This window comes from Lissotriton helveticus, chromosome 2_2 (genome assembly GCF_964261635.1).
Source record: "Lissotriton helveticus chromosome 2_2, aLisHel1.1, whole genome shotgun sequence".
Lineage (NCBI taxonomy): Eukaryota > Metazoa > Chordata > Amphibia > Caudata > Salamandridae > Lissotriton > Lissotriton helveticus.
The window spans coordinates 388,499,996-388,523,270 of record NC_136060.1 but is presented as its reverse complement, the minus strand read 5'-3'; the positions used below and the strand labels follow the sequence as shown (position 1 = coordinate 388,523,270).

The 23,275-nt window shown below is 45.8% G+C and overlaps 1 protein-coding gene across 1 annotated transcript in view; it reads right to left on the bottom strand.

Moving 5' to 3' along the window:
- LETM1 (leucine zipper and EF-hand containing transmembrane protein 1) overlaps positions 1-23,275 on the bottom strand; it is a 420,852-nt gene that overhangs the window by 283,431 nt on the left and 114,146 nt on the right. The window contains exon 4 of the mRNA XM_078678611.1: positions 15,353-15,496. Coding sequence (XP_078534737.1) covers positions 15,353-15,496 — 144 coding nt within the window. The remainder of the gene's footprint in view (positions 1-15,352; positions 15,497-23,275) is intronic.

Below are 23,275 nucleotides of genomic sequence, written 5' to 3'. Positions count from 1 at the left end.
AGGAAGGCCACAAGCCAGCGGGCTAGTAGCCAAACAACGCGGTGAGCAGTAAAAAGCAGAAGGGGCCCACGCAGATCGTGGAGATGCTGGGGGGCTGCTCTTCGGTGCTGGAGCTGCTCAGGGTGGGGGCTTCTCGGACCCCAAAGCACTCACCAGGAATTCACTCGGCGGGCTTGCTGGAAAGAAGTCGTGCAGTCTTGCAGATGGCCGGTCCCTTGAGGTCTCGTCGCACCCACGGTTCTCAGCTGGGCTGTAGAGGTGGGTAGAGGTCAGAGGTGCCAGGGAAGCCGGTTCTCGTCGAGCTGGACAGTCGGATTCCGGAGGAAGGACTTGCAGCAGACCGCAGTGTTCTTAGATGGTGCCTGCGGATGCAGGGTGACTACTCCTTAGTCACAAGGGAGAAATCTTAGGAAGAAGTCTTGAGTTCCTTTCGCAGAAAGTAGTTTCAGGATTCAAAGATGATCTGATTTGGAAGGGGGCCAGTCTCTACCTTTATCCTGTAAAAAGGGGCTGGCACGCGACTAAGTCCTGCCCTATGGGTGGGACTAGGAGGGGGGTGGTTACACCCACTTCCTTGGCGGGCTTTTCCCCAGCACAGGGTCTGGAGTGACCCTGGAACTGGTTCCAGCCAGCCTATGCACAGTGAGCACCGGGGTGCCACGTGCAGTCACCTTCCTCTAAAGCCCTGCCTACCTACAATACACAAAACCCTGTCTGGGACGGTGCTGGCACCGCCCCTGGCAGGAAACCCTTTGTCCTTATCTCCTGCTCTGGGAGGACTCCCAGCAGCAGGAGGGCAGACTTGTGTCTCGGTGGCAGCATCCATTTTGTGGATGCTAAGGCTCTGTCTGACTTTAACCGGGGTTAGGGGTTACATACATGTCGTGTCCCTCTAGAAGGGTGGAATGCTAACCCCGTCGCCAGAATTGGCGAGGGGTTAGTATTCCAATTTGTATGACACCTTACTCGACATGTTTTGATAAAGCGATACCAGAGTTGGCACATAACCGCGAGGATTATAATGCACTTAAGAGTATATGGTATGCGATATCATGGAAACGGCTAAGGGATGGATCCCGAAAGCCGCAGACAGGCTCAGCTCATGCCAGAGCACCATCTCACACGATTCCAAGCACTCTGCCTTCAGGATTGTTAAGGCCTGCCATAGGAGTGACTGATAGGAGATCTGTGTGTCCATTTTTAGGGTTAGATATAGGTATACTATATCTAAAGCAAAGGGTGAGTACACCACCTTGCCCCAGCTGTCAAGCAGCCAGTTGTGTCAGATTTGGATGGCCAGCCAGGGGTGGCATAATACATGCTGCAGCCCCTGGTAGGCCCTGGGTACACCTATGCCCTGGGTACCTAAGGTACACTGTACAGGGACTGATAAGGTGACTCAGTATCCAATTTAGATATGTACCTAAGGTACATGGAATCCATTTTACAGAGAGAGCAGTGGGCCTGAGGTCCTGAATAGCAGGGCCTCAGGTCAACTAAGTCAGAAAACCAGCAAAACACCAGGCAAAAAGTTGGGGGCAACCATAGTCAGGGATCAACCTTCCTACATAACCCCCCCCCAAACGAAAGGAGATAAGGCTATCCTTGTCCAGGTAAGCCTATATTGCCTGAGTGGCCATATAAGGAAGTAACAGCACTGGCATGGTTACCCCCTATCTCATGGTCCACTAAGCAATCCCTCACCCTAAGGGTGTCTGAGGGTCTCCACCATAGGGAATCTCTACCTGTGGTGTGTTTTGGCAAAGTAACAGGCTGGTGCTGAAATGGAGTACTGAAGTGAGGTTCCACTAATTTTGGGCTCAGCTTCCTCCAATCACTATCCACCATAAAGGCCTTTCTTTCCAAGACTGAGTTGTTTTGGGCTCTCAGGGTCAACCTCTGGCTACCTACAGCTGGAGGTTGGGTCCCTCTGTTTGGCTTACTGGAGAGACAGGTCAGGTCTGGGGCCCTCAGGTCCCAAGTTTGGCTGTGCCCAACAGTGTCCATCTGTGGGAGGTCCCTAACTAATTTTAAGGGGGATCCCTCAGGAGTGTGTTTTATTTTCACTTGGCTAGGACTACTAGCTTCAGTGCCCTTAATCTGCTGATTGGGGAATTCTTTTGGACAGGGGGCCCTTTGGGGTCCAACACTGGCCTCCCTGACCTCTACAGCCCTGGGCTGACTGAGGCAGGGTAGAGAGGGGCAGGTTACCTGCTCCAGACTGGGTCCCACCTTGGAAGGGTCCACTGACATCAGGGGTTCTGCCAGGCTAGGCCTGACTACCTCTGTGGCAGTTTCTTCACAAGGGGTCAGATCAGTTCCCTGAGGAGGCTGATCCTGTCCTAAAGTCTGGGGGAAGGGAGGTTTCTCTTCCTCCTCAATACTCTCTGTCTGAGTGGAGTGATCCATAGTTTCAGGCTTCACAACTCTGACCCCATCCTGAGGTTCTGAATCACCCGTACCTGTCAGGGGTCGAAACGTCGACTATTGTTACTGTTCACTCTTCCAAACATAGGACCAAATAATGTATAAATACAGAACCTATGTTTGAGATTGTTTTTGGAACCCTTAGATCTGTATATAGGCTGTAAAGGCTTTTTCATTCTTCACTGTGATTTTAACTCAGTCACATCACCTTTACCCGGTCCCCACCTTCACCCCCACTTACCCATCCCTTCTAAATACCCTTTCTCTATGCACCTTGAGCGCATTGACACACTTTTGAATTTACTTATTATATAGAAATGTGTTGTCGCTGATATTGTCAATGCATTAATTGCAATATTATCCTACCATTGAGGATCAAATTTATGCAGTTCACAACTATAAAATGTGCTAAATAAATATGCACCGAACATATTGACCTGTTTTTTCGTCTGTTGAGCTACATTGATGCCTTTGATAGAATGTTAATTTTTCATCTAGAAGAATAAGTGCTATTTTGAGATTATTCCTATTTTACATATTAGACTCCGACCACCTATACATGTACCTTCACAACACTGTCATCTGTCTGAGTTTGAGCTGTGGCCATCACAACTCTCCCAACCTTTTCAGGAGGGGGCTCAGTTTGGGTGTGGGCTGTGACCATCACAGCCTTGACAACCTGTTCTGGGAAGGAAGTTGTCTGAGATTGGGCTGTGACTGGCACAGCCCTCCTGACCTGTTCAGGGAGGATATCTTGGACTGGGGCTGTGGCTACCACTGCCCCACTAACCTTACCATGGATGTTTACCATTTTAGAATGGGTTTCTTGCTCTACTTCAGCCCAGGCTGAGAGCTCTAAATCATTCCCCAGTAGGCAATCTACAGGCAAGTTTGGTGACACTGCCACTCTCTTGTGGCCAGTGACACCTCCCCAGCTGAGATTGACCACTGCCATGGGATGATCTCTCTGTACTCCATCAATATTGGTCACCTGGTATGTGGCACCAGGTAAAAGTTGCCTTGAGGGGACTAGACTCTCAGTCACCATAGTGATGCTAGCCCCTGTATCTCTATAGGCCTCAACTTTTATACCATTGATGCGGGGCTCCTGTCTGTACTTGCCCAAAGTGTTGGGACAAGTTGTGAAGTTGGCAAACCCCATGCCAGTCTCACAGACAAGAGTATCTAAGTTTGGGGACCTGGTTAGGCCAGAGTCCCCAGGAACTCCCAAAGTAAATGCACCCAAATTCTTGGGGGCACTCCCACCACCTGGGGGATTACTACTAGTAGTAACAGGAGGTTTGGGAATGTTACTTGGGGGTATGTTTTCCTTATTGTTATTCTTTGGGCAACTGCTGTCAGTTTTTAAATGACCCACCTGTTTACAGGGATAACAATAAGGTTTCTTCTGGTTGTTGGAAGGATTCTGGGACCCACCCCCCTCAGAGGATTTTTGGGGCCCTGATGTGGTTTGATCTGGAGATTTATTCCCACCCTTCTCTTGAGGCTTGGTTGATTCCTTTTTCTGGTCACCACCTTGGTTCTTGGGCCTAATCCTGGTTCTGACCCATTTGTCTGCCCTCTTACCCAATTCTTGTGGAGAGGTCAGATCAGAGTCTACCAGGTGCTGGTGTAATAACTGGTTCTGACAATTATTTAAGACTTGCTCTCTCATAATTAGATTATACAATCCCTTGAAATCAGTAACCTTACTACCCAGTAGCCAGCCTTCCAAAGCCTTAGTGGCACAATCAACAAAGTCAGACCAGTCCTGAGACTGAGTTTTCTGGGTGTCTCTGAACAGCAACCTGTACTGCTCAGTGGTTAAGCCAAACCCATCAACCAGTGCATTTTTCAGGACCTGGTAATCATTAGCATCCTCCACTCTTGTAGTGAGGAGCTTATCTCTACCTTTACCATCAAAGGAGAGCCACAGTATAGCTGCCCACTGACTCTGGGGAATGCACTGCACAGTGCAGGCCCTCTCCAGAGCAGCCATCCATTTCTGGATGTCATCCCCTTGCTTAAAGGGGGGCACTATTTTAGTCAGGTGTTTAGTATCTAAACCCTTCTCTCTATCTCTTGGGAGATTGCTGCCACCAGTGGGAGCTAACCCACACATCTGCTGCTCTCTAGCAAAGGCAAGCTTCTCTTTGGCCAGGGCAAGTTCTTCCCTTTCAATCCTCAGTTTAGCTTGTCTCATCCTTGCTTCATGCTCTCTTCTCTGAGGGGAAGTCAATCTCCTCTGGGGAGAGTTCCTTCTCCCCTGAGAAGAGGCATTAGAGTGCAGAGATCTAATGGAGTCCCTAGAAAGAGATCTATCTCTCCTAACTCCACGGTTAGGCCCACTTCGGGTTAGTACTGGGGGTCCCCCAGATCCTAGCCCAAGTAAGTCTAAGTTGGTCCTAGTTAGCCTTCTGACTACCTCAAGACCCTTGTCTACCTCATCCCCTGAGAGTACCTCCTGATCCTCCTCCTCAACTGCAGTAGCAATGTTGGGGAGATCTGGATCCCCAGAGGTTCCCTCTAAGGCTGGCATGTTCTCATGTAACTGAGAAAGCTTTCTGGCATCATATGTCTCTAAGAGACCTATCAGAAAGGGAGTGGTGGGGTTAGACCCCTGCTTCAGTTTTCTGGAGACACAGATTTGTCTCATCTCCTGGAAACTGAGAGCTGCATATCTTGAAGTGACCTGTGGAGGGTCAACACTGACCAGGGGAGTCTCAGTAGATTCTCCCTGGGTAGACATGCTTTTCTAGTGAGGTGTAAGTGGTGCACTTACCTACACTATATGTTTGCCTACTGATCCCTTGCTAGAGTTGTAGTTTAGGGTGTGCTAGGCCCTAGGAGCTACAACAGCTGGTTCAGTAGAACTCAGAGTATTCTAAGCTAAGTTATATGTACCTTTAGTACTTATGTGATCTTTCACAAGATATTCTTAGGGCATGTGTGGTAAAACAACAGCAAGCTCAAATCCCAACCGCTGCTCACCAATGTGAGAAGTTGGCCTGACGTGCAGTGTTCACTATTCTAGTGATCACTATATATCAGTCCAAACAACCCTTATTGATGATTGGTTGTAAGTCAACCTTATAGATCAGCTATCCTAGTAGCATGGATACGAGCAGTCTAAGGCTAAGACTCTAGAGGGCGTGTTAAGCCAGCTGTTTTACCATCACATTACCCCTTGAACACCCAGTGAAAGGACACCACACAAGTGTTATGAAAATAAACAGTGTATTTATTAGAATCACAACAACCCTGTACTCTTTATGAGGACAGGGTGCTAGGCACACAACAAAACTCTTACGAAAATACTTAAGTTAGCACGTTATACACAAATGCCCGAGGGGCACGAAAAACCATATACTTAAAAAGTGGAATGCGAAATTACTAGCAGGTAAGTACAGTACTAATAGGCTTTGGAATCGCTAGGACTTGACTAGGGAATCGTTAGATTACTGCTAGGAGGCCCAGGGGACTCGGGTGCAGAGTGTGCACTCTCACGCGGGATGCGGGACAAAGTCTATGGAAGCTAGTAAAGGCAAAGTTAGTGTTCACGGGCGAACCCGACCTGGTAGGAAGAAAACGACAGTGGATCCTGACCCTAGGATAGTGAGGCTATGCTGGGACACCGAAGTGCCGAAGTTACCTAGCCCAGGGGCTGCAGCTGCATAGGTCTGAAAAGACGTCGGGGATCTCGTTGCCGGACCAGGAGCCTGGAAGGAAGAAGTTGCTGGCAGGCGACCAGTGAAGAAAAGTTCGATGGATCCAAGCCTGGATCAAGGAAGAAGAAAACCTGAAAGCAGAGGGGACCAAGTTCTTGAATCACTAGCCAGTGATTAAGTGGGCACCAGGATGGCACCGGGCGAAGTCACCGCAGTCAGGTGAGTGGGCGCTGCTGGGCTCTGCAGTCTCTCGGACCAGGAGGCGTTGTCGGCGACCAGGATGGAGGTGCGAGCTGTCCCACGAAGGTTCTTGCTGTCGACGTCGCTGGACCCAGGATTGGGCAACAAGTCTTGGCAAATGCAAGGCCCACGCGGTGGACCTAAAATGGCGTCCTGAGTGGACCAGGAGGGTCCAGGGCACTTCTCCGATGGAGGGAAGCAAGGGCCAGTCTGGAGCAACCAGACCAGCAGCAGAAATGTCGTCGGGCGTCGTCAGGAAGGCCACAAGCCAGCGGGCTAGTAGCCAAACAACGCGGTGAGCAGTAAAAAGCAGAAGGGCCCCACGCAGATCGTGGAGATGCTGGGGGGCTGCTCTTCGGTGCTGGAGCTGCTCAGGGTGGGGGCTTCTCGGACCCCAAAGCACTCACCAGGAATTCACTCGGCGGGCTTGCTGGAAAGAAGTCGTGCAGTCTTGCAGATGGCCGGTCCCTTGAGGTCTCGTCGCACCCACGGTTCTCAGCTGGGCTGTAGAGGTGGGTAGAGGTCAGAGGTGCCAGGGAAGCCGGTTCTCGTCGAGCTGGACAGTCGGATTCCGGAGGAAGGACTTGCAGCAGACCGCAGTGTTCTTAGATGGTGCCTGCGGATGCAGGGTGACTACTCCTTAGTCACAAGGGAGAAATCTTAGGAAGAAGTCTTGAGTTCCTTTCGCAGAAAGTAGTTTCAGGATTCAAAGATGATCTGATTTGGAAGGGGGCCAGTCTCTACCTTTATCCTGTAAAAAGGGGCTGGCACGCGACTAAGTCCTGCCCTATGGGTGGGACTAGGAGGGGGGTGGTTACACCCACTTCCTTGGCGGGCTTTTCCCCAGCACAGGGTCTGGAGTGACCCTGGAACTGGTTCCAGCCAGCCTATGCACAGTGAGCACCGGGGTGCCACGTGCAGTCACCTTCCTCTAAAGCCCTGCCTACCTACAATACACAAAACCCTGTCTGGGACGGTGCTGGCACCGCCCCTGGCAGGAAACCCTTTGTCCTTATCTCCTGCTCTGGGAGGACTCCCAGCAGCAGGAGGGCAGACTTGTGTCTCGGTGGCAGCATCCATTTTGTGGATGCTAAGGCTCTGTCTGACTTTAACCGGGGTTAGGGGTTACATACATGTCGTGTCCCTCTAGAAGGGTGGAATGCTAACCCCGTCGCCAGAATTGGCGAGGGGTTAGTATTCCAATTTGTATGACACCTTACTCGACATGTTTTGATAAAGCGATACCAGAGTTGGCACATAACCGCGAGGATTATAATGCACTTAAGAGTATATGGTATGCGATATCATGGAAACGGCTAAGGGATGGATCCCGAAAGCCGCAGACAGGCTCAGCTCATGCCAGAGCACCATCTCACACGATTCCAAGCACTCTGCCTTCAGGATTGTTAAGGCCTGCCATAGGAGTGACTGATAGGAGATCTGTGTGTCCATTTTTAGGGTTAGATATAGGTATACTATATCTAAAGCAAAGGGTGAGTACACCACCTTGCCCCAGCTGTCAAGCAGCCAGTTGTGTCAGATTTGGATGGCCAGCCAGGGGTGGCATAATACATGCTGCAGCCCCTGGTAGGCCCTGGGTACACCTATGCCCTGGGTACCTAAGGTACACTGTACAGGGACTGATAAGGTGACTCAGTATCCAATTTAGATATGTACCTAAGGTACATGGAATCCATTTTACAGAGAGAGCAGTGGGCCTGAGGTCCTGAATAGCAGGGCCTCAGGTCAACTAAGTCAGAAAACCAGCAAAACACCAGACAAAAAGTTGGGGGCAACCATAGTCAGGGATCAACCTTCCTACACCCTGGCTCAAGGGAGGTGATTTTAACTTGGTCATTGGCGCCTTGCTAGACCGCTCTTTCCCACCCTTTACACGCACCACTGCTTCATCTAATGCGCAAGCTCTGCACAACTGGCTTAATCATTGGTGGATATCCGATGTATGGCACTCACGCAACCCAGACACCTGCATATATTCCTTCTACTCACTGGTCCATAATCTCCATGTGCGGCTGGACCGCATACTGGCCTCTTCTTCATCGCTTCCCTTAATCCACGGCACAGAGTACTTGAGTTGTACATATTCTGATCATAATCCTCAACTCATGACTTTTAGCTGGGACCATAGGCCCCCTCCGGTCCCAATCTGGCGTCTTCAGACAGCGTTGCTTGAGGACCAAGCGTTCCGCGGCTTCCTGGATCTTGGATTATTTTGCCCATAACACTGGCTCCACAGATTCTCCGTCACTAGAATGGGAGGCTATCAAGGTCATGACTAGAGGGCACTGCCGAGGCCTAACATGGAATATCTGTAAACAACTAGATACCTCCCTCATGCCATTGAACGCCAACTTCTTCGTTACGAATCCACTTCGGTCACACATCCTGAGGCCAAGGCCCATTTAGACGCGCTACGGAGTGACCACGCCAAGCTCTTTGACAGATTGCATTGCCACAATTACTTAGTCAACTCGGCACTCACACACGTCAGATAGGGCAGGTAAACTACTTGCTTATCTAGTGCGTCAGGAACATCCTCATCGTCCTATACACACCATATAAGATGACTTGGGCCACATGCGTCACATGCAATTTGACATCCAAGCATGTTTAGTCACTATTCTACTCTTTACAAATCCACTATAAATGGGGACCGCCTGCAGATTTGCACCTTCTTGAGCTTGATATAACTGCCCACGTTATCCCTTGACCAACATTTGGCGTTGTACTCTCTTAATGGAGTCAATGAGTCCGAGAGGCATTATCAACATTGGTGGTGGGGAAGGCGCCAGGACCGGATGGTCTCCCAAAAGGGTTCTTTAAGACATATGGTGATACACTTATCCCACATCTACACACCCTTTAAATCTCTGCGATAGAAAATTCCCTACTACCGCTATCATTATGCACAGCCAGTGTGGTCTCCTTACTGAAACCGGGTAATGATCCCACGGTTCTGGGTTCCCACAGACCCCTAGTGATTTTAAACACTGGTTACAAAATACTGGTAAACATTCTTGCTAATCGGCTTGCACCTCACATTCCTGCCTTGGTCCACCCAGACCAGAATGGAGTTGTCCCGTCAAGTAGTACTTCCCTCAATCTTTGTCGTTATTTCAGAGTTGCAGAGTATGCGCCGCTTTACAGGCCTCCCTCGGGGTGCCTGGTTCTGAACCTCAAGAGGGCCTTCGACTCCCTCGAGTGGGTCTACCTTTTTGCAGTATTATCTAAATTTGGGTTCGGGGGCACCTTCATTGGTATGGTCAAGCTGCTCTACAAACATCCAACTGTTCGCGTTAAAACTGGTCCTTACATATCTGATCCCATTGTTGTGGGTCATTGAATGTGGCAGGGCTGCAACTTATCCCCCATCTCTACTCCTTGGCTGTGGAACCACTAGCTGAATGCATTCGTACCAGAGTTTGTGGGTATACCCTTGGGGGATGAGACACACACAATCTCCCAATACGCAGAAAAGATTCTGCTGTATGTGAGAGATCTCCATTCCCTCCTCACTGGCTTTTACTCATTGTTTGCCAATTTGATCAGGATTGCTTGCCAACGCATTTAAATACTCTCTCTACCCCTTCTCTGATCCACCCTGGACCCAGGGTACTCCCTGAACGGGGACCGAGTATTTTAGTGTGACAATTCCTTTAGTTATTTAGGCATTCACATTTATCGTAGGAAAACCAACCTTTTGACGCTAACATTAGTAGAGCTACAACTGCAAACTATTCCCTGCTAGTTTTTTGGGGGGACTCTGCCGCTGTTTGTCACTGGCAGGATTGCCCTCACCAAAATGATAATTCTTCCCCGGCTTCTCTGTTATTTCACTAACTTACCGCTCTACATTCCTCCCTTCTTCTTCAGTAAATTTGAGAGAATTTCATAGAGATTTCATCTGGGGAACTTCCAGACACCGTGTTTACATTAAAAAACCTTACCTGCCCGCAGGTCAAGGTGGCCTCGCCGCACCTAACTTTGAACACTATTACTTGGCCGCACAGTTACAATGGGTTGCTAGGTGGCTGGCCTCTCTCCAGCTAGCTGACACAGCCACTCTACACCCACCCATGTCACATCACTCCCTCTCACATTTGTTTCATCCCTGTGTGAAACCCACAGAGACTCCCTTCTACTCTCGGTGGCATGCAAATGATACCATAGAAGCCTATTCATCACCTGCTCCACAAAACCATATGCTACTGCTATTCCTCTCTTGGGGACACCCAGGGGCCTGAGGATTACCACAGCGGCCAGACTACACAACTGTGAGACGACCGGCATACATGACAATGGGGATCTCTTCCAAGAAGGCATCCTCATTCCATACTCCAAGGTTGTCTCGGAGGAGGTACTCCATTCAGGTCACTTTTTATTGCATCGTTCCCTTATTGCAACCCTCTTGGCCCGATCAGAGAATTTATCCAGAGCCTCCCATACATCACACGATTCATTACTTGCACAATGAAGGGTGACGGTGGTCATCTGAGTCGGTGGTTTGCCGCCTCTCTTCTGCAACATGCTGTGATCATGAGTCGGTGGTTTGCCGCCTCTCTTCTGTAACATGCTGTGATCATGCTAGACTCCTTAAGGCTTCATTGGGAAGGGGACTTGGAGCACCCTTTCTCTGACCCAGAATGGACTGCTGCCCTTGAGAGCCCCACTCGAATACCTCGCACCCAGCGCTTCCGCGAGATCCAATTCTTTATTTTACACCATGCATACCTTACCTCAGCAAAGATTAACGAGTATTTACATCGCATGGACTCTACCTGTCTCAGATGTGACTTGGCTGATGCAGACTTCTTACACATGCTGTGGTGCTGCCCCGTTCTCACAAAGTCCTGGACCACGGTGGCTGCCACCCTTGCCTGTTGCACTGAACGCATCATGCCTTTCTAGTGGGAGGTCTATCTTCTGCATCAATTCAATAGAGGCAAAAGATATAAGGTCACTTCTCGCTTTCTAGATATGGGCATGACAACTGCTAAATGACTAACTACCAAGAGGTTGAAATCTCCTAAAGCCCCCAACGCTGTAGCGTTATGTTATGTTATGTTAATTAAAATTTATAAAGCGCACATACGCCCATGGGCTTCTTGGCGCTGGGAAAGAGATTAATAACACAACAAGGAAAATACCAATAACAATCACTACTCAAGATATGCCTGTGTGAAAAGCAGAGTTTTGTAGGCACGTCGAAAAGTAAGGAGGTCCCTACTCTGTCTAAGAGTCAGAGGCAAAGAATTCCACAAGGAGGCTGCCAAGAAGTGGAAACAGCTGCCTCCCTGTCGCTTTCTCCTAAACCGGGGTACCTCCAGTAAATCTTTATGGGCTGATCGCAAACTACGCGAGGGGATGTATCTCCCTATCAGCTGCCTTATAAACAGTGGGCCCTTGCCTTGTAAGGCCTTGAAAATAATACACCCTGCTTTAAAAGCCGCTCTCTGGGCCACAGGTAGCCAGTGTAGTTTCTCAAGTCCTGTTTTGATAGATTCCCATTTGGGTACCTTACAGATCAGCCTAGCAGCTTGATTCTGAAGATATTGCAATCTTCTAAGTTGACCTGCAGGCAAACCCAGGTATAGGCTGTTGGAAAAGTCAATATGGGAGAGAACTAGGGCAGTGACTACTTGTATCAAAGCTGAATGAGTAAGGAGGTGTGCGATTTTTTTTATTTTCCTTAATTGGAAAAAACCTGAATAGACCACTGTTCCGATCTGTAATTTTAGGGAAAGATCCTCATTGATGGTCACTCCCAGACTCTTTACCGAGTGCGACTTTTTGGGAGGGAGGCCCATGTCTAAAGGCCAAAAGTGAGGACCCCAACTAATCTCGCTTTTCCCAGGCAAGATCAGCTCGGTCTTTCCTGGGTTCAGTTTAAGATGGTTTGAGGACATCCACCTCTGAATGTGGGTCATAGTTGCCTGAAAATCCTCAACAGCTTCGGGCGAATTTAATGTAAAGACTAACTGTAAGTCATCTGCATAGTTATATGTAGTTACTTTGTAATTTCTCAGTGAAAACAATAAAGGCCTCATGTACAAATTAAATAATAAAGGAGACAAAGAGGAGCCCTGGGGGACCCCGCAGAAGGAATTGATTTTAGAAGCTGTGAATGACCCTAGCCGAACAGACTGAGTGCGTTCCGATATAAAAGAACGCAGCCAGGCCAAGGCAGAATCTCTAAGGCCGGCCTGTTCGACACGGTTGACCAGAATGGAGTAGTCAACCGTGTCGAACGCTGCAGACAGGTCAAGAAGCACTAAAGCCTGATGGTGGCGCCGCTCTTTACTGATATGGGTGAAAGCGGGGAGCATCACCCTACACAGAGAAGATTTGCTAGGTCTTCGCAAACTCCCACTGGCTCCAGCCGGGATGCTATCCTAGCAGACCTACAGACACCACAACAGAAGCTGCTCCAAATACAGTGACTAAAACCTAAAAAATACTAAGTAAGATGAGTGGTGGCATCTCACAAAAAGTTAAGGACTGTCCTCACACACCACCAAGTGTCATGTTTCACCATCGGCAGTCCTCGCTCTTCAAAAACTTCGGTTTGATGGAGAGCAGGCCTACACCAGGAGACAGGGAGGCTCTTCGAAAGCTTAGTGGGGGCCCATACAGTGAGTGAATTTAAAAATTGGTATAATCACCAGAATTAATTTTATTCTGAATGGGGGATTATATGATATTAAAATACAAGACCGGTGTGCGTGGGGACCTTATTGCCCAAACACCGATGTGATAAGTGTTGTCGACATGTTTATGCCTGTCTGGCCCAAAGAGTCTGTGGCATTCTTTAGGACAATGAAAAGTAAAATAGGGCTCCAATCTTACCACACTGGTTGGTAGGATGATGCCACTGCGTAGGCCGACCTATGTCGATGCTCTACCTAATACACAATTCTTGAATTCCTATTAAGGAAATCTACACGCTCCATGGGAAGAGAGTGAGGGCGAGACCCCTGTAGTCGCACTTTCGTCAAGGTGCATCTCTCTCGCAGTAACCTGTGTGCTTCCACTTTCCGTCCCAGAAGATAGATGGAGGCTAGCTGACTCCAAACACCCGGCCCTCTTTTTCTCTCCCCTGGTATCTGCTGGGGTTAGCGTGATAAATGACATATAGAGACGACACAGACCCCGTAGCTTCTTTCGTGGAGGGGGTTCAGACCGTTGTAGTACCATGAACGGCCCTCCAACCCTACATAAACGGGTTATATCTTAGTAGACCTCTCCCTTAACCAGTCAGCGAGCTCCTATTTACACATGCGACACTTACTCACTTTATAAACAAGCACAGGCAGTGCACATGAAGAGGGGCATTGGGCAGGGGCATCACAGCAACATACTACCAACTGTTACTTCCCCCTTCCTTTGACTTGCTTTGTCCTCATTTTGTTGTGCCCTACTCTCACTGTTCAATTTCTGTTTTACGATACTCTTGTATTGCATGCGATTTCATGGGCTCCGAGGTGGCACTTCCACCACAGTTGGTGTCCGCATCGGTTTATCATATATGATTATTTTGTTCATCCTCCATATCACATTATATGTCCTCATAGATCCAGACCGCACCGCCCCCTTGGGGCCGCTCATGTGGTTATATCATGCATGCAAATGTTGTTTCTTGCTTTTTCTGTGAAAAACAATAAACTGATTTAAGGAAAAGACAGAATCTTAAGTGAGATGACTAGGCTGCCAGTCTAAAGAAACGTAAGTCTTCTCTGAACAAGAGATACTTATACTCCCAGTTGCAATGTACCATTATATGGTTCCAAAAAAGAGATGCTGGAAAGAATGGTAGAATACTCAAGAAAGAGTGATATTAAGTATATTTTAATGAAGCAATCTACTACATTCTGTTGTGCTTCATGGCATAATAATATGGCATTTTGTTATTTAACAAAACTGGCTAATCCGGTTATGAGACCGGAACTTTTCTGGTTTCGAACTGGGTTAAACCCTATGTATCAAACAAAGGTGTTGGCTAAGAGATTAAAGACAAATTGGGGCCTATGTGACTGGAATACAAATGAAATTCAACAATGAGCACTGACTATTGGAATGTGTTTTTTAGATGGGATCGTAGGACATTTTTAAAACCAGTTTTAAAAAAATATGGAATATCTAACTGATGGAAAGCTTCAAGATTTCTTTCACATATGCAATTTTTTAACGAGACGTGCAATAGGTGTTTTTAAGTTAGCAAGTAGGAAGATATGGGAACGTTTTAACAGGCTAGAAATATATGCGTAGGTAGTGGGAGTAGTGGGAGCATCTTGTACGATACAAGTGGTATTGGAAGCTCTATGTCGATTAAGAGTTATTGGTATCCATTTTTAAATGTTTCTTGTTATGATTACATTTGATTGTTTTTAACACCTTATGTCTTTGATGTATGTATTTTAAGATGTATTTTAGGAGCAGTGTATGTTATTAGTTATGTTTTAAGGACTTTGGTCAGTTATATATCAGTTCGGTTCATTTATGAAATGAACTGAACTGATATTAAAGTACTCTCTTTTTATCAAGATAAGCAATGGGATGGACAGTTTGGTATTGTCTTTTGTTTGAATGCGGAGTTCTTAACTCTTGCCCCCACACTGCCTCCCTGAGAAACCTTTGCTTCGTTACCCTCACTAACCATAGTCAGTTTGAAAACGATGTATGTAACCCAGTTTGTTGAGCCATAGTAGGAAGGAGCCCAGGACACCAGTGGCTCAATCCCAACCACAAAGGTTGTGGTCCACTAATCCCTGCCTGCACTGAGCCCGTGAACGGTACTATGACAAATCTCTCATCTTTTGATAACATATTTTCATTAACTTATTGTAAAGAGAAATACATCAGATCTGAATGAGATACATAAAAAGAGACCACTATCTCACACAGCTAGATAACAGCTTATGATGGCTTATTTTCAGTCTATAGAAAAGAATTGCCAGTAGTTTAAAAAAGATAACTACTTTGGACAATAATGTTGTTACCTTCTTGGATGAGGTTTCAAATGTTGAAGGGAGCATCTCTGGAAACAGTTTCAGTGCAACTGGAAGCAGGAACTCCATGAAAGGGACAACAACAAAGACGAGGAATGGAACCAGACGAAACAGATCAGCACATATCCGAAGGAACTGTAAAAAGAAAGTCAAATGAACATTTGAACTATAAACAAAATACAGATACACAATTGTAAAGTCCATTATAAACACAAAAAAGGTACTCAAAAACATTAAGATTCAAGTGCTAAGCATTTTGCACTTTAACGGCTTCCGCGCAGCTGGACTATAATCCTGGTATTAGTGAAGGTGAAGACTATGGGCAGCTGTATATTATGTAAAGAGTGACAGAAGATCGAATTTCAACTGCACAAAACTAGGGTTTCTGCAAATTCGCTAGGTGGAGTACGCATCAATCGGACTTCATAAACCCCCTAAAATATAAATAAACTTCCCCCTTTGTTCTCTCAGAAATGGCACCTGTGTTTCTAGGTATGCTGCTCCTGCTCTGTGAGCAGCTCTCACTCAACACCTAATAAAACAGAGAGAATTATTTAATGACTAATTGTTCTCTTCATAGGAAATCCTGCCCGTAGTGCAATAATTCAAAGTAATGCCCACTGGAGGAGGATCACAGAATTTCTTTTAGAAATTATATTAAAATTAAAGCATACACAAAACTAGAACGTCTCACATGCGAGGCTTATGGAGGCAACAGTTGAAATATTGATGCATTAAGAACACTATATTTAAAAAAAACATAATAAAAACTAATATTTGAGGTAGGTCTCTTCAAAGCTACCATATTCAATACAATGATGAGAAGAATCAAAATGGAGAAGGGACAAGTTTCAGGCAAGCTATATCATCTATTCTAGGCAAAGAGGTTGTTTAATGCATATTGAACCGATTGTTTCTTTGTAACACAAGGTATGAGACACACAGGACGTGGAAGGTGTTTTAATAGACTTGCATAGTCACAGTCAAACACTAATCGGCAATAAACTAGAGAACACAAACCAGGCAACAGAATGGATTAAATAATCAGCGCTTTGAGTAAGTAATTGACAACTCTGTCAGTAGCTTGACATCCTCTTGAGAAACATCGTCAAGGGTGAAGGCCTATCTGGTGATGCTAGAGGTGGTTCTTCATACTGTCTTATAAGATCGACTTGACATGCCCAATTTTACAGCATCCACAGAAAGGCTAAGACACAAATCGTCAAGCATCACCTTTTCCACCATTAAACAATTATTTTTAACAAGCATTCCTATGCACTTAAAAGCGCAGCCTGTACAAGTTTTATACCATCACGTTAGAGGACACCCTAAAGATTCTTCTCCTTCTCTCGATAAAAACTCAGGCTCATATTTAGATCCTTGCACACCCAGCATTCATACCCTGGGTATAAAGAGAACTGCCAAGTTCTAACGGACCTAAGCAACTTGTCCATTACTACAGATAGTCTTCCCTTCTCAATCAATTTAAATCAACAGCTGATCCACCTAACCCTATAAATCATCAACGTATGTCTCTTTTCCAGCTACCTGTCAACAGATAGAGAAAACAGTAAAGAAACACGTTGTCTAACTAGAGAATCATGCTCTATGTTCTTAATCCCACTTTCAAGCAAAATGTAGTACAGAATCTGCTCTTTTGGCAGTTACTGATAATATCCACCTTACTTTAAACTAAGGTGGATCATCTGCCCTTACCCTGCTTGACTTGTTGGTGTTGTTTGATCAACTATCTAATTATTTACTGCTCTCTAGGCTTCATGACTCCATGTGTCATAAGGCCCTTAAAAGGCTATGTTCCTTCTTATCGGTCAGAACCTAGCTTGTGCTCTTCCTCCCTTTTGTTCTTCATCCAATATTATAATCTGTGGTGTCCCTCTGGGAGTTGTCATCCAGCCACATGCTCTTCAATGTTTATCTACGTCCAGCAGCAAACCATATAAAATCTTTTGGTTTTGTTTTACTTTCATATGTTGATGACACTCAAATAATAGTTTCTTTGATACCCAGTCTAGTTCCCAGTTCTGCATGGTATTCGTGGTATCTTGGATGACGGCCTACTGTCTAAAGCATAACAACGAGAAGATGGCAGTCTTGTTGTTTGTTCTGGTTCCCTCACACTCAGCTAAATATTTTAGGATTCTCATTTTTTGACCACACTGAATATCAAGTGAAGGCTCTACACACCAGACTCCAACCGGCTGGTGGATGTCCAGCGTGCACAAGCTTATGGTACGCCTCATTTCCTTGACCATATTTGTAGGATGGTTTCCTTTTTATTCCGCATGACATCAATTGTGTACTCATTTATTTATTTTTAGACTCCAACCGGCTGGTGGAGATCTTCTGAGCAATCGATCATTTCCAATTAGGAAGATATGTTTCTGTTCAACTTAGTTTTACACAAGTTTGTTTTTCTAAACATTCTCACATGGGAGACTAATGTGCTTTCCCTATATCATTAGAAACCACTTGATTGTTGCCCTTTAACAGACCCCCAACATTTGAACACGTAGTGGAGACGTTCATTGTATGTTTTCCGGTAAGGGTTCACACCAGAAGCTTCACTTGAGCATTTTGTTTTTTGTTTTTCATTTCTAACAATGATTTTACACGTTGACTAAAGAACTGCCCATCTTATTTGCAGATTTAGTTGACTGAAGTCTCTGCTTGCGTGGTAAGCTTTACCCTGGCTATTACAGAATTCATTTGTTTATCAAACACACCTGACCACTTCCTCTTTAATTAATCTTATAGGCTGTCCACCTCTTCTTCCATAGTCCTGAGGAAGACCTGCTCTGACGCACACCATTCTGCACTGTTTCCAGGGTCGAATTGTCGACATCTATCATATGTCCACACAGTTTTCTTGACCACATATTGATTCATTAATGGGTCTTGCATTACATGTGAAAAACTAAGACAGGACAACAATTTCAAATTACTCCTTTTATTTTATGTCACTTGTGTATGTCATGTATATAGTTTACCATTTATTTCACCACTCACTATATGTCACTTTTTCACCATAGTCACTTGTTGTTTTGTTGCAATTCATTTGTATTTGTGACAGCCATTATTATTCATTACTTCTTTGAAATATAAAAGTGAATTAACTTTATTTGTGAACATTTCTTTTAGGGTGTGCTTCTTTTCCATAACTTTCTTGTGTGTAATATATAAGTAATTGAGAGATACCTTTTCCTTCATAAAAAATACATTGTTCACAGTAATTGCATTACCCGACAGAACCAATTGTTCTATATATATTACTAATTCCCAGGTTCTCAGGGACACCGGATCACCCCATTATTTCTAATGAAATGCCCTGTCCAGTAAGGGCTTCTCCTATCCCAATACAAAACTTAACTTCTATCTCCCTTTACATTCCCCACGTTCTGCTGAACTCTGGTTAGCTTTCCACAGATCTCTTACCAGACAGAGTGGAAAGCGTTATTACTCAGAAGCTCTGCTCCACCTTAGGAATACTGATGACCTGGCCCATTCAAGAATCTTTCATAACTTTTGTGTTAGGCAATTGACAAATCCGTGACCGTCCCTCTCTTATTTTTTGTATCTAATATTGGGAAATCAGAGCCTAGAGAGCCTGGGTTGCTGAGGGTGGTGTATGGCAAGAGTTCCAGAATGGGGGCACTTGTCAGGAAGAGACAAAAGTAGATGAGACAAGTTGGTGTCAGGCAATCAGGTGGGGGGCAGGAGGAGGGATGATTTTATACATGTTACCTGGAGTTGTCGATACGTACAGGGCTTTTTGAAAGAGATACTATGTAGGCCAAACACTGCACAGGCCATACAATACTCCCTACAAATAAACACTGCTTACTAGGGCTCATACCAATGAAAAAACAGGAAGATGAGTAGAAAATTCACGATTATAGGCTTGCTGTGGCCAAAAGGAGAACTGCACTACACTGGATTGCAGCTAGGCCCTCGGAGATTAATTTCTGGATTAAAGGTTTCATAGAATGGGCTACTACAGGGGAGATCTCCATGAAAAAAAACAATTGGCAGGATAGGATGACACACTAGAAGAAGACTAAATGTGCTGGGCCGAGTTTATTATATTGTTGACAGAACCCCCTCAAGCCAGACCACCATGAGCTACAGAGCTATACAGAGATTAGGAAGTTAAGCGACTAAAGGATGGGACTGAAGGGATAAAGAGGAAACCCATTAAATAGAAGAATACCTAGAAGTAAGAGCACATCTTAATGACACAGATGAGTAAGACTTGTAGCCATGTAAGTAGCTACTGGAGAAAAACAAGCATTGGCATAGACATACGTGTCACCTTCGGGACCTTATAAGTGTGTAGCCATGCAGCACATTATCCTGGGTGGAAAAAACAAGCAGGTGGGTTGTCTTTAATTCCCGCACTAAAACCTGCTCCCACTGATAAAGTATCTATATTAGCCTTTTGATGTGTGAACTTCAAAAAGCAACACTCATCTTCTTAAAAAATATTTGTTTTCAGCTCAAACACATCAAAAGTTACAAAACATATGGCGACTTGGGTTCCTTCGCACCGTAAGCCTTTTTGCAACTGTTAACTGGTCATCTTTCAGTTGCTAATTGTTGTGTTTGGGTGTTGAATAGGTACTAATTATGGTGAACTTTTTTCTCGGGCATTGTTACAGGTGTAAAAAAGACAAAATATAGAAGTAAAACTATTTCAAAATGTGCATTATGTCGCATAATTTACATATTCTTCCTGCATAATATAGTCAGCCTTGCCTCCTCTGCCGCATAATTCTAGTGGCCCTGCCCATGACCAGTGCTGCACATGTGGAGTGGTGGGACCAATAAGAAGCAAAGCCCACACATTATGGGAAACTAAAGAGTGGAAGACGCACATATACCAAAGCCCACCTCCACTGGGTCAGAAGCATGCACGATGAAAATATTAGACCAACCGAGCAGTATTGGAGGCAGATGTGTGTAATGAGATGGAATTTCACATTGTGCTCATTTGACCTCTCTGAATTGACCCCTCTGTGCTAACAAGCCGTCTCTTGTATGCGAGACCATTCTACCTTGCAAACCCAATAAGGACCCCTTGCCCCCCGACCCCGATGTTTCCTAAAAGACTGATCATAAATAGTTTAAACATCTCTCCATCTGGCCTCTCTTTGCTCTGAACTTCGCAGCTTTGCAGTCTAGCACTTGCTGAACTGTGTGTCCCAAAGCAGGAGTTCAGGTGCTTAGAAGTGATTTGTATCAAATAAATGTTGACAGAGGTAGTAGATAAAATAAATCCCCCGAGATCCTGCTACCAAGAAGCATGGAATACAGTGGAATTTAAAATATATATTGATGACATTTACTCCAGAGTAAACCCATAAATAAACATATAAGCCCAGCCTAACCTGCGAACCACCTCTGCCCATGACCTGGACCGATCACTATCTTGTGAAGTTTAGCTTTCGCAAATTTCCGGAGTCTAGGACTATTAATCGGACAGAAACTATGTCAATACGGCCTTGGCACAAGCTGACCCCGGAGGCCTTCTCGACCCCTTTTATACCCCTTAATGATACTACAGTTAATATCGACTTAATGGCAGCCCAGTTGGAAGCATCCATAAAGAGCACTTTGGATAAAACTATTCATGAATCAATAAGATAAAAACAATTGCTTCCCCGTGGTTTACAGAGGAGCTGAAAGTAGAGAAAATCACCAGCAGATCAGCGGAAAGGTTGTGGAGGAAAACCAGAACGCCGGAAAATCGTAAGAACTACAAACGGGTTCACTCCAATTACCTAAAAAACATAAAGGCTGCTAAATCCGGCTATCTCACCCTTAGGATCAGTAAAGCAGCTCATTCTAGTAAAGAACTGTATAAAATATTGAATGAGTTCACCTCTCCGCAGGTGGAGCAGTCCGCATTTATTCCCACCTTGAAGTGGGTCAACTAACTGGCAGCCCACTTCGACAACAAAATTAAGTCAATTTATTCCACGTTTGTTTCCTCAAGTCCAGATATCATCCAAGTCGGAGAGGCGTCCCTAGTTCATACTGAGTGCCCTTCTTTTTCGGAATTTAAGCCCACCACGTCAGCCGAAGTGTTAGAAGCCCTCGGGAAGGTGAAATCGGGCTCCCCCACAGACTCTTTGGCCCCGCGCAAGTGTAGTATGTTATTCCCGCTTCTGGCCAGCTCTCTCACCAACATTTTCAACACCTCGTTTGATCTGGCATCAATCCCCAGTTGCTGGAAGGTGGCACAGGTTAAACTCATTCTTAAAAAACCCACTAGTGATCCCACTGTTACGTCTAACTACAGGCCAGTTTCGCTATTGCCTTATTTCGGAAAAGTACTGGTACACCTCGTTAACAAGCACGTTTCCACCTTTATTGAAGCCCATGCGCTGCTAGACCCCTCGCAGTCAGGGTTCTGTGCTGCCCATCGGACGGAAACTGCAGTGTTGGAGGTTGTGGACAATATCCGTCTAACCTTAGACAGAGGCGAGTCTGCCATCCTTATCCTATTAGATCTTTCGGCAGCCTTTGACACCATTTCCTACAGCATTCTTTACCAATGGTTGTGGGAGATTGGTGTCAGAGGCAAAGCTCTTGCCTGGTTCGAGAGTTACCTCGCGGACCGGCACACATATATAAAGGTTAACACCTTGGAATCCACCAAGACCGCCCTCTCTGTAGGGGTTCCACAGGGATCTATCCTTAGTCCCTTGTTATTCAATCTGTATCTCACCCCTCTGGCCAACATTATAAAATCCCACGGCTTCACCACAGTGTCCTACGCGGACGATACTCAGGTGCTGATCACCTGTAGCTTAGATGTTCTGGATACCCGTACCAGATTCCAGAAGTGTATGGTCATGATTAGTGAATGGATGAATGGAAACAAACTCCAACTTAATTACAGCAAAACAGAAATTATGCTGTTTGGCAAAGCAAAGACGATCTGGTCACAAGACTGGTGGCCCCAAGAACTTGGACTCTGCCCAGAGCCCAAAGAAGTGGTACGTGATCTGGGAATTATGATTGAATGCACCCTCTCAATGAAAGCCCATGTCAACCAAGTATCAGGCATCTGCTATGGAATCCTACGTAAACTGCGGAAAATATTTAAATGGCTCCCTCTTGAATCTAGGAAGCCCCTGATTCAAGGGCTTATTATCAGCCGTTTAGATTACGGTAATGCCCTGTTCGCCACCATTAATGAGTGTCTGCTGACTAAGCTGCAAACTCTCCAGAATGCCGCTGCACGTTTGGTGCTAGGGTTGTCCCCCAGGTCACCCTCCCTGCCTAGTCTCAAGGAGCTACACTGGCTGCCTGTGCACCAAATAAGTCAATTTAAGATACTTAGTATCATCCATAAACTTCTCCATGGCGTAGGACCCTCCTACTTAGCGGAGAAACTGGTCTGGTACAAACCCTCCAGAGTTCTAAGATCCTGTTCCAAATCTGCATGGTCCAGCCGCGAGCCAGGACCTCGCGAAATGGATGTTGGGCGTTTTCCTATACAGCCCCCCTACTCTGGAACAAGCTGCCTCCCCATCTGTCGTCCCTATCCAATCATTTGGCCTTTCGCAGGGGCCTGAAAACGTGGCTTTTTCCCAATTAATTTCCTTTCACCCCCCCTCTCATTTGCGGTTGTCGTCCCTTCCTGCCAAGCACCTTAAGACCTTTTTGGTGAATCGTGCGCTATACAAGAGCCTATGACTATGACTACGACTATGAAACTATCTATCTCAGGTAGGAGACAAAATCCGAAAATGAGCTGGCCAGATGAAGCTATGCCACGCAAAAAAAAGCATGTGGAATGCTCAGGCGTCTTGAAAAGCAAAGATTTCACCCGCCCCACAATGTCTCTCTGTCCATCAGTCAGGCTGCTTCTTTCAGTCACCACTGCTA